The sequence below is a fragment of the Stegostoma tigrinum genome, chromosome 5 (genome assembly GCF_030684315.1).
Source record: "Stegostoma tigrinum isolate sSteTig4 chromosome 5, sSteTig4.hap1, whole genome shotgun sequence".
Classification (NCBI taxonomy): domain Eukaryota; kingdom Metazoa; phylum Chordata; class Chondrichthyes; order Orectolobiformes; family Stegostomatidae; genus Stegostoma; species Stegostoma tigrinum.
In genome coordinates, this window is record NC_081358.1 from 126,369,567 (window position 1) to 126,381,903 (window position 12,337).

At 46.1% G+C, this 12,337-nt stretch overlaps 1 protein-coding gene across 3 annotated transcripts in view; it reads left to right on the plus strand.

Moving 5' to 3' along the window:
• osbpl1a (oxysterol binding protein-like 1A) overlaps window positions 1–12,337 on the plus strand; it is a 203,802-nt gene that overhangs the window by 22,677 nt on the left and 168,788 nt on the right. For all 3 annotated transcript variants that reach the window (XM_048529335.2, XM_048529336.2, XM_059646272.1), the window contains exons 2-7: window positions 516–662; window positions 1,851–1,936; window positions 2,779–2,853; window positions 5,516–5,627; window positions 8,403–8,488; window positions 11,483–11,627. In XM_048529335.2, the coding sequence (XP_048385292.2) occupies window positions 518–662; window positions 1,851–1,936; window positions 2,779–2,853; window positions 5,516–5,627; window positions 8,403–8,488; window positions 11,483–11,627 (649 nt within the window). In that variant the 5' untranslated portion in view covers window positions 516–517. The remainder of the gene's footprint in view (window positions 1–515; window positions 663–1,850; window positions 1,937–2,778; window positions 2,854–5,515; window positions 5,628–8,402; window positions 8,489–11,482; window positions 11,628–12,337) is intronic.

The following is a 12,337-nucleotide window of genomic DNA, read 5'->3' on the forward strand; positions in this document are numbered from 1 at the left end:
GGAATCAATTATTCAGGATAGAACTAATTGTAATGTGGGAAAATATGGGCTAATTCAGATGGATCAGAAAAGATTTGCTAAGGGGTTTGGGAGTCAGCAATGGTTCTAATTTTCCAAAACTCCCTAGATTTGGGAATCATTCCACTAGATTAGAAAATAATAAATATAACTCTTTTAAAAGGGAGGAAGACAGAAAGCAGGATACTACATGGCAGTTGGCTTAACATCTGTCACATGGAGAATTTTACAAGATATTCTTACAGATGTTGGTTTGAAGGGTCTGTTTCTGTGCTATATATCTCTAAGACTCTATGTCTAGCAGGAAATTGAGAAAAATTCAAGGTAATGGGACAGATTTGACTCAATTCTGTGAAAGTCACGTTTAAGCAATTTATTGAAGTTTTTTTTGAAGAAGTAACACATATTGTGGACCACATGGGGTTCATTGCATATGCTAAGTGCTTTCTTGGATTTTGAAGACAATTCATGTTATTTTAAAGTTTCTTCCGTTTCAGGAATGAGTTCTGAAATTGAGGAGCAGGTTTTGCTTGAGGCTGAGGAACAGTTACTTCACCACGCTCGAAATGGCATCTTGGATGAAGTCAAGCTGCTGCTGGAACGTAGGAATGATGAAAAATTAGCTTTCAATATTAACTGCAAAGGTAGGATCTCCTCTAAACTTCGCTTCTTTGTTCTCTCTGTGTTTTTCTTCAAAGTTTCCAATTGCCAGTCCCTAGTATTTGAAATTTTAGAATCTTACAGAACAAGTGGAGTTCCCTTCGTCCATCTTTTTGAGAGTGCTGCCCCATTAATTTCATTTCCCCCTGCCTTTTCTCCACGGCTCAGCAAATTCCATCCTTCTCAATCTTCTGAAAATTCCAATGAATCTGCTTCTACCACCCATTCAGGCACAAAGTTACAGATCACAACAACTTGCAATATAATTTGTTTAAAGCTGTCTCATCTTCCTTTTCCAGTTCTTTGGCACATGTTTGTCAGTCTGTGTCCAATAGTGACTTACAGTTCTTCTTCACTTACCCTATCCACGCCAATGTAAAAATGAATCTACACCAATATGAATGTTGAACACCTCTGTTAAATACCCCTTAACCTTTACTGCACAGCTGAAATAAGGCATACCAGTAGAAGTAGGCCATTCAGCCCATCAGGGCTGCTCTGCCCTTCAAGGAAATCATGGCCAATCTGATAATCCCCAACTCCACTTTCCTGCCTTTCTCCCATAAACCTTGATTCCCCTTACTGATTAAAAATCTGTCTATCTCAGCCTTGAATATACTTAATGACACAGCCTCCATGGTCCTCTGTAGTAAAGAACTCCACAGATTCACTTCTTCTCTGAGAGAAGAAATTCCTCCTCATTTCTGTCTTCAAAGTATGGTACTGCATGCTGATAACTGCCAGGCAATGACCATCTTAAACAAAAGATGGTGTGACCATTACCATCACTGAATTGCCCCATGGCCAGTGCACCTAGCCTGCACATCTTTGGCCTGTGGGGAGGAAACCGGAGCACCCGGAGCAAACCCACGCAGACACGGGGAGAATGTGCAAACTCCACACAGACAGTCGCCCGAGGGTGGAATCGAACCCGGGTGCCTGGTGCTGTGAGGCTGCAGTGCTGACCACTGAGCCACCGTGCTGTCCCTTGAGTCAGAGAGCTTTGTGAGGTTGGAAAAGGCCATGTTGATCTGTTGGTGGTGTTCTGTACTTTTTCAAGGATTTTCATGGTGATTATGTCCATGGCAAAATAAAATAGTCTGACCGTCCTGAAATTCTTTTATCGAGCAGTTGTCTGTGGGTTGAATAATTATCGAGTTGCTCCCTTTCAGGTCGGAGCAAGTCAAATTTTGGTTGGGCCCCTCTACATCTCGCCTGCTATTTTGGGCACAAAGATGTCGTGGAGGAATTATTGAAGGTAAGTTGTAGTTTATAGATATTTAAAATTTTGTATCATGTGACATCAAAGATGGTGACAAATGTTTGGTTTGAGTTGGTGGTCATATGGGTCTTTTCCCTGTTGAAATGTATGAATCAATGTTTTGCGTATCTCTGCATTCGAAAATATTATTACCTGCCACCTGACATTGCCAGTGCTTATTCTGTGCAAAGAAGGTATCGATAAAATCATAGAAACCTGGAATATAGAAGCAGGTGGAGGCCATTTGTCCCTTTTTGAACCTGCTCTGCTACTCAATACAATTGTGTCTGATCATCCAATTCAGTCCTGTTCCCACTTCACTGCCCCCTGCCCCCAATACTCTCAGACCCCTTTAGCCCTAAGAGCTGTATCTGATTCCTTCTTGAAAACATTCAATGTTTTGGCCTCAACCACTTCCTGTGGCAGCGAATTCCACAGGCTCCCCACTCTCTGGGTGAAGGGATTCCTCCTCATCTCAGTCTTAAATGGCCCATGCTGTATCCTTAGACCGTGACCCCCTGGTTCTGGTCATCGGGAGCATCCTTCCTGTGTTTACCCTGTCTCGTCCTGTTTGAACTTTGTGGATGTTTGAATGGGAAGCTGGGTAAACACACAAAGGGAAGGCGAGCAGATGAAGTCTCGTAGGTAGGATGTTCATGTGAGCTCAAAGTAATGATGTGGACTGCTGGTTTCTGGGCGATATCCCAAATGAATATCAACAGGCGCTGTCAATGAACACTAATGTACCCTAACAAAACAGGCTTCACTTCGTTGTTATAGTGGCCATGATTTTGGAGTAAAATCATTGGATTGTTTATCAGTCACTTTATTGCTGATAGGCTAATGCAGATGTAAACGTGGCCAATGATGTTGGTGACACCCCGCTCCATCGAGCAGCTTTCACAGGACGGAAGGTGAGAACATTTTGAAGGCGTGCAATCGGGACCTTTTAAATGCTGTCAAAATATCTCTTAAATTTGTTCAATACTTGTCAGATTCTATAAGCTATACTTGGCATATTGTTTGAAATGTATTGGCTTTATTGTCAGATGTACTCATGAAAAGTTTATAATTCACCATCTTGGGTATCGAGTACCTGGGTACAATCCTTAGTTACAGAACAGAGAAATGACAAAAAACAAAAGTTATGTTACAGCTATACACAGTATAACCATAGGTCAGATAAACAAGAGTTAAAAAGATAAATGCGGGCTGCCTCCAAAGGCTGTCAGCAGAAACCAGCGAGGCGGTGGGTTGGGGGGGCCTCCAGGTTGACTGCTGGCTATCACCACGCCCCTAGCCACCAGCGTTCCCCACCCCGGTCACTCTGGCATCCCCCGCTTGGCCACCGGTCACTGGCACCACCAACATTCCTTCCCCCCTCCCCCCACCAAATCTCGGGCCCCTGGTCACCAATGTCCCCCGCGCCAGCTGCTGGTTGCCCCCGATTCAGAGGCTGGGGCCGGATGTCCAAGGCATGGAGAAGGGAGGATTTGCAATCACGTTGGGACCCTCCCAGCCCAGCATTGCCTGTAGTTTGAAGCTCTCCCTTCCTATCCTTGGGATTTCCTGTATTCCTGTGAACTCTAGGCACTCCTCCAATGCTGATTTCTTGAGCAGCGCTGGTTTTGAAATCCTGCGATTGCTGGAGAACCCCAGCAGGTCTGGCAGCATGTGGGGTTTATATAACACCAGTGTCTGAAGAAGAGTCGCACCAGACTCGAAAAAAAGAACAAAGCACAAGCGCAGACCCTTTGACCCTCGAAGCTTGCAACCAACATGATGCCTTCTGAAACCAAAAAACCTTTTATCTCCATGCGGTCCACATCCCTGTACTCCCTGCCTGTTCATATATGTGTCAAGATGCCTCTTAAACATTTCAATTGTATCTGCCTCTACCACCTCCTCTGTGAGTGCATTCCAGGCACTTACCATACTCGGTGTTAAAAGAAAAACTTGCCTTTCACATCTCCTCTAAACTTTCCCTTTTTTACCTTAAACCTAGATCCCCTAGCAATTGACATTTCTAACTTGGTAAAAGGACTCTGACTATCCATTCTATCATCATTTAGTAAATTTCAATTAAGTTGCCTTCAGCCTTTGACGTTCAAGTGAAAACAAACCAAGTTTGTCCAATCCCTCCTTGCAGCTAATATCCTCTAAACCAGGCAACATCCTAGGAAACCTTTTCAGTACCCTCTCCAGAGTTTCCACATCTTTCTGGTAGAGTGGTGACCAGAACAAAGCACAATATTTCAAATGTAGCCAGACTACAGTTCTAACAGCTGCAACAAGACTTGCCAGTTTTTATACTCCATGCCCTATACGTTGATGTTCCTAAGGGTTCCACGATGAATGACCCACCTCCAGACTCCCCAAAGCCTGTCCACCATCTACAAGGCACAAGTCAGGAGTGTGATGGAATACTCCCCACTTGCCTGGATGGGTGCAGCCCCAACTACACTCAAGAAGCTTGACACCCTCCAGGACAAAGCAGCCACTTTGAGTGGCACCACATCCACACATCTGCACAATGCTGGCCAGAGACTTACCAAGGCTCTTTAAGCAGTGCCTTCCAAACTCACCATCGCATCCATCCAGAAGGACAAGCACAGCAGATAAATGGGAGCACCACACCCCTGCATGTTCCCCTCCAAGCCACTTCAGCACATCACCCTGTTCCTTGTCCAGTCTCTCTGTCACAGGCTTGCTGCAGTGCTCCAGTGAAGCTCAGCACAAGCTGGAATAACAGCCCCTCATTTTCCACTTGGGAACTCTACACCCGTCTGAACTCAATGTCGAGTTCAACGATTTTAGGCCATAAGGCATCTTCTCCCATGTACTTACCCCAACGCCCCCACACCAGGCCTTGTTAACACATGGCTTGCTATTACACACTGTTAGCCACAAATAGTTCCTATTAGCAGCTATTCATTCTCCTAGGCTGACCATTATCCACTCCTTTGTCCAACTGTCCTTCTGTCTCTTTGGGCACCATCTACATTTATCATTAGTCCTTATCCCCTCCCTTCCCACCCTATCTTCTGCATCAAACGCTTACCTTTTCTGTCAGTTCTGAGGAAGGGTCACTGGACCAGAAATGTTAACTCTGATCCCTCTCCCCATATTACGCCAGACCTGCTGAGTTTTCCCAGCAGTTTCTATTTTTGTGAAAAAAGAGAAAATCAGTCTATCGTTGGCGGTCTCACTCCGTCTGTCCCCCATCCATTCATCTCCTCCTCCCTCCCCATCCGGCCGTTCCACCCTCTCTCTCACCAACCCCTCCGTATGTCTGTCTCTCTCTTGCACTGTCTCTCTGTCTGCCCCTCTCTCCACTACCTATCTGCTTCCTTGACTTTTACAGCTGTATATATCTGTGTGTGTGCATGTCTCTGTGCACGTGCATGCATGTCTCTCTGTGTGTCTCTTTTTCTCATTTGCTGACCCTTCTTTTGATTTTTTAACGAACTTTATGAACATGAGTTGTAATTTTTGATTGGTGTTCCTAAGGTTGAGGAGTGGGGTGTGTTGCTGTTCCTGTATGTGCTCTGATGGGGGAGCTGTTATGTTTTCCAGGAGCTTGTTCTGCTGCTTCTGCAGTTTGATGCTGATGCTGCTGTCATCAACGGAGATGGACAGACCCCGAGGGCTGTAACTCAGGACCAGGAAATCCGATGCATGCTGGGAGGTAGGAACAAGTACAAAGAAACACTGGCATTTATTTATCGTGTGCCATGGTCTCATGATGTGCTTTGCAGCAGCCAGCGAGGCACTCTGTAAGTAGGAGATGCTGAAAGTGATCAGCAAAATCCCACCAAAAGTAACAGGCAGAAAAACTCTTTGATGTTGATGAAGGGATGCTGGGCAGAACTGACTTGCTTGCCTTCAGAATAGCCTCCTGGTGATGACGGGCACACTCTGCTGTGTAAGGTGGCACTTCTGACAGTACGATAGTGGTTGTGTCAGACTGGATAATGGGCTCAAGGTGAGCAGTCATGGCTGACACTGTGTTAAGCTGAGGATGGCTGTAAATAATTTTAGGAGAAAGCTTGACATTGGCGGTTGCTAGGTAAATGCAGTGGATGAATTAAAGCTTGAAGTTTTGAATGAGTTGGAGACTTGTGCTTAATTAAGTCTTGGCAGCTGTGCCACTTGTAACCTTCCTCTGGGCACGAGGTGTGTTGCACTCTTAGCACTGATGGTCTAATGACATCTGGGAGCTTCCCCCAGTGAAGTGGTCCAGCTGTTTCTTTTTCAGGTGTCCTTACATCAGTTGCAGTGACCACCTCGATAATGTTTGTCTTGAGAGAGTTCGCAACAGACAGTCTGATTGGAGATACTGGAGACGTTTGTTTGAGAGATGCATAGCTTGAGAGAGAGTGTGTGTGTGTGTGTGTGTGTGTGATCGCTTTGCTACTGAACTCAGCACAAGGGAGGTTCCTATCCAGATGAACAAGGGCAAGAAGCTTTGTCAAAGTGTGGGAACGCCTGTAGAGTAATTGGATCAGCCTTGAGCTTATTGGATGACAGTACAGGCTGGTGGGGCTGAGTGGCCTGATTTTATCGACTAGCGGTACAGGCTAGAGGGGCTGAGTGGCCTAGTTCAGCTCTACAAACTTCAGGCAAAAGTAGAAATGTAAAAAACAATTATGTTCTCCTTCGTACTCCAGTCCTATCATTGGCCAGGAGAGTGCAGTAGGTGCGTGGGAGCTATCTCTGCTGAGGCTGTTCAATGCAATTCTGTCCTAAACACATCTTGAAAGTTGGTATCCAGGCACAGCAGTTGATGAGAATGGTAGTTGGAATGTTCTTTATTGTAAGGGGAATGGAACGTAAAGTTGGCAACTTTTACAACTGTGCAGGATGTTGGTGAGACCCCATCTGGAGCACTGTGTAAAAGTTTGTTCTCCTTACTGGAGAAGTGGTGTAATTACAGTGGAGGCAGTCCGGAGAAGGTTCACTCATCTCAGGTCTGGAATGGAGAGGGTGGTTGTGATGAGGAAAGGTTGAACATGTGAGGCCTGTATCGATTGGTGTTTAGCCAGAGATGAAGATTGTCAGGGGCGGCACCCTGAGAGAACTGTTCCCTTTAGGAAGGGGACTGAGGCTAAGAGCCATCATTTAAGAATAAAATATCTCGCTGCCAAGACAGATGAGACTTTTAATTTTCTCAGAGTGTTGTTAGATGGTGGAATTCTCTTCCTCAGAAAGCAGAGGAGACTGGATCTTTAAATTATTCGAGGCTGAGAGATAAGTGGCTCAGGTTATGTTTTTGGGGGTGTGTGTGTGCAGATGGAAACATGGAACTCGGACCGCCCCCTGTTCAGCCTTGATCTTGTAGAATGGCCAAATCCTAGAATCATACAGTGCAGAAGAGGCCCTTCAACCCATTGGGTCTGTACTGTCAAAAATATTACCCACACTAGCCCTACTTTCCCACACCGGGCCCATAGCACCGAATGTTCTGACACGTCAAGTGCTCGTCCAAGTACCTTTTGAAAATGTGTGAGGTTTCCTGCCTCAATTACCCTCCCAGGCCGTTCATTCCAGACCCCACTACCCTCTGGGTGAAAACATTTTACTCAAAGCTCATCAAACCTGTGCCTTTCACTTGAAAATGATGCCCCTTTTGTTATTGTCCCTTTCATTAAGGGGGGAACAACTGATTTCTACTTGCACTCTCCATGCTCCCCGTAATCTTATATACCCCCTCTCCTCCACCTACTCTGCTCTAAAGAAAACAGGTTGACCTTATCCAGTCTCTCTCCATCGCCGGAATGTTCTATCCGAGGCAACATCCTGGTGAATCTCCTCTGCACTGTATCAAGTGCAGTCAAACCCTCCCAATGGCGTGGTGGCCAGAACTGAACACAGTACTCTAGCTGCGATAACGGGAACTGCAGATGCTGGAGAATCCGAGATAATAAAATGTGAGGCTGGATGAACACAGCAGGCCCAGCAGCATCTCAGGAGCACAAAAGCTGACGTTTCGGGCCTAGACCCTTCATCAGAGCATCTGATGAAGGGTCTAGGCCCGAAACGTCAGCTTTTGTGCTCCTGATATGCTGCTGGGCCTGCTGTGTTCATCCAGCCTCGCATTTTATTATCACAGTACTCTAGCTGTGACCTCACCAAAGCTCTGTATACCTCCAACATAACACCGCCCTCGTCCCTGTCCCTATAGTCCATGCTGTGACGACTAAAGGCAGGTAACCCATCCTGATTAATTACCCTGTTTGCCACCTTCATTGATCTGTGGACAAGCACCCCCAAAATCCATCGGTTTCTCGAAGCTTTACTCCTACCTCTGTGTCTTAAGAGAATTAACTGCGTACACCATTAGGCAGGGAGAGGGGGAGGTTGGTTATCGGAAGAAATTCAGGCTCATTGTCAATATGAATCTGATCCCGCCCCTTTTTTTTCAGTTCTTTAAACTCATTTTTCTTCCTTGTGGAAAAAACAGCTGCTGAAATAACACAACAGAGGAAATCAGAAGAGCTGCTGTTGACTGCTGCTCGAGAAGGAGATGTGACAGGAGTAAGTGCTTTGGTGAGCTCTGGTTTTACTGAAAGCCAACAAGACTGATATGTTTTTCTAACTGTTTGTTGTGTTTTCTTTTTGTCACATTCAGAAACCCGAGTAATTATAGGAAAATAATCTGTCAGCACTGGAGGATGCCATTTGGCCCATCCAGCCTGACCCCACAGAAGGGGCTGGCTAATTAATCCCACTCCCGTCTGCTCTCTGTCACCATACTCCTGCAAATCTTTACCCTTTCAGTATTTCCTGATTCGCTTCTACAAATTTATATTGAGTCTGCTGCCATTCCCCTTTTAAAGCAGTCTGTTTCAGATTGTTTACAATGTGCTGCGAGGGGGTGGGGCTGCAGGAAGATTCTTGTCTCCCCTCTGGTTCTTTCTCCAATTCTCTATAATCTGTCAATCTTTGGTTACTGACTTGTTCCTGCGACAGGCACCACTTTCTCCTTAGGCTGCCCCTCACCACTAGGGGCTAGCATTTGCTGTGTTACACACTGTTCCAGTTCCAGGGTGCCCGGCCTCCGGCTGGCAGCTGCCCGCCTGCGGCCTCGGCCTCAGAGTTAGAATTCATTGAAGTAGAGGTTGGTTGTTTAAGATGGAGATGGGGAGAAATGTCGTAATTACATGAAAACTAAGAGGAGGAGCTGGCTATTTGGCCCATCGAGCCTATTCCACCATGACTGATCATCCCACTCCAGACCCTGTTCCTGCTTTCTCCCCCTGCACTTCACAGAACATGGGAGGGAAGGTTACTTCCCCTCGGGAATGCCCTCTGAAGGGTAAGGGGCAGCTCCAGGGAGAGCACCAATGCCATTCCCTCCTGCTGCTTAATTTTTAAAAAATTTAAAAGTTAGTTTAAAAAAGAGTTGTTAAACTCTGCCCTAACTGAATGCCCACACCGGCTGCGTTTCAGCACGGGCCGTGCGCCATCAGAAGCGTTTCAGCGCGGGCCGTGTGCTGTCAGGGACCATCGAGCTTTATACAAGCTCATTTGACCCTTTGATTTCCACATGGTGAATGGGCCGTTGATTTCATGCCCGTCTGGGTCATGGTGATGGGCACCCTCCCTATGTTACCTGCATCCCCCACCCTTAATGCATTTGGCACAGTCACCTTCATTGCCAGTCCTTTGAGTATAGGAGTTGGGCGTCATGTTGAGTTCATACAGTACATTGGTGAGGATTTCTCTGGACATCTGTGTCCAGTTCTGGATGCCCTGTAATTGGAAGGATATGAATAAACTGAAGAGGGTTCAGAAAAGATTTACCAGGATGTTGCTGTGAATGTAGGATTTAAGTTATAAGGAGGGGCTGGATTGCCTGGGAAGTTTTTCGCTGAAGTATAGGAGGTTAAATGGTGACCTTAAGAGGGGGGTTTATAAAACCATGATGGACATGGATAAGGTGGATGACAGCTGTCTTTTCCCTAGGGTGGGGGACTAGTGAGTATATTTGTAAGGTAAGAGGAGAAAGATTTTTTAAAAAGTGTCAATTTTTTTTTACACGCGTGGGAGGAACTTGCTGAGGAAGTGGTGGATGTGGGTAGAGCTACAACATTTAAAAGACATGAAGATAAGTACATGAGTAGGAAAGGTTTGGAGGGATTTGGGCCAGCAGCAGGCAGGTGGGACTAGCTTAGTTTTGAATTATGGTTGGTACTGACTAGTTGGACTGAAGGGTCTGTTTCCATGCTGACTCGTACACGACATACCTGGAGTAGGCAAATACTCTGAAATGCTGCCACTCACCCCTGAATTTCCTCTGGGCTCTACCCCATTCTTCAGACAAATGTCAGGGCACCTTTTTAATCTGTTTCCTTCCCCTCCAACCCAGCCCCAGATTCTCCTGCCATTAGTCTTCCAGGATTCTGGCCATCCCGTGGCCCATCAGAATATGAATAGTCTCTACTCGCTAAATCACTCATACAGTTTCTGTAGATGAGTCATACTGGACCTGAACTGTTATCTCTGTTTTTCTGTCTACTATTGTGGTCGGTCCTGCTGAGTCTCTCCAGCACTATCTGTTTTTGTTTCAGATTTCCAGCACGGTGAAGGGCCCTTCAGCCCATTGTGTCTGTGTTTGTCAATTACACCCACCTAACTATTCCTATCCCATTTCCCAGCATTTGGCCAATAGCCTTGGTGTTGCAAGAGCACATCCAAATACGATTCAATGTGATGAGGGTTTCTGCCTCTCCCACCCTTACAGGCAGTGAGTCCCAGATTCCTACCACCCTCTGGGTGAGAACATTCTTCCTCCCATCCCGTCTAAGCATTCTGCCCTTTATCATTCTGCCCCTTGTTGGAGACATCAATGACCGGGGTCAAGTTACTTCCTGTCTACCTATGTCGGCCCCTCATAATTTTATACATCTGTCACGCTGCCTGTCAATCTCCTCTGCTTCGAGCGAAACGACCGCCGTCTGTCCAATCTGTTCAACACTGAAACTCTCCAGGCCAGGCAACGTCCTGGTAAATCTCTGCTGCACCCTCTCCAGTGCTATTGCATCCCTCCTAGAACTGTATGCATTATTCTCGCTGTGGCCTAACCAATGTTCTATACAGTTCAAGCATCACCTCCCTGCTCTTAAACCCTATACCTCGACCAAAAAGGCAATTATCCTTTACACCCTCTTAACTACCCCAAGGTCCCAGTAAGTCTCAGTGCTTCACAGAGCCTTGCCATTAATCCTGTAATCCACAGTATTTTGCTGTTGTTCATAATTTCTAACCAGTCTCCTTTTGTCCCACCACCTCCAATATATTTCTATCACTCAAAAAAGTTTATATATCTTAAGCAATGCAGGACTTCCTTTGGTGTTATCAGTGTCAGTCCAAGTGTTGGGTGGGGTGAACTCCAAACTTTGTGCTTAGAAGCGAGCGAGCTGTCCACTGAGACACAGCTGACAGTTTTCCCTGCACCTTGGGTGAGCGATAGGTGTCCTGTAAAGCCAGTGTTTGACTTGCTGCTGTAGAAATGTAAACTGGAGTTTTCATTGTTCTCAGCTGAACAAGTCGAATCCACCCAACATCAACTGCGTCGACAAGCTGGGGAATACTCCGTTACACTGCGCAGCTTATCGAGGACAGAAAGCGGCCGTGATTAAACTTCTCAAGTGTGGCGCTGATCCCAGTATCAGGAACAACAATGGTAGGTAGCGGTTAAAAACGGTGAAGTAGATGTATGCCATTCAGCCCCTCAAACCTGCTCCACCCTTCAACTGGATCATGGCTGGTCTCCTACCTCAAGTCCACATTTGTGCCCTATCTCTGCTATCCCTTAACTCTCTAAGGCTCTAAAATTGAGTACATTGAAGAAAGTCTAAAAGGGGGACCTGGTTGATACAAGAATTATGAGCAACATAGAAAGGGAGGAACCTTTTCTTTTAGTGGAGGCGTCAATAACTGTGGAGGGGGAAGGGGTACAGTTTGGGTTTAGAGGGGATTAGAGGAAATTGTTTTTCATCCAGAAGACGTGAGTATCTAGAACTCAAAGGATGGAAGAGGCATGCCCGTATTTGGATGAGCACTAGAAATGCCAGAGAATAGAAAGCTGCAGTTCAAGTGCTGGTTAATGGGATTGGGATGAATAAATACTTGATCACCAGAATGGAAATGTTAGGCTGGAGGCTTCTTATTCCATGCAGTAAAAGCTCTGACTGTCTGAGGCACAAATGACTGATGACCCACAGGTCTCAGTGCGGAGGGGTGGGGGCAGTCGGGTGGTGGTGTGGTGTGTGAATTACAAAGGTTCACAGCCCTCTCAGTGAAGAAATCTCTCCTCATCTCAGTCCAGATTGGCTTGAAGCTCTTGTCAGTTTTGCACAAACAAACCAGCTCTCAATACTGACCCTACCGAAC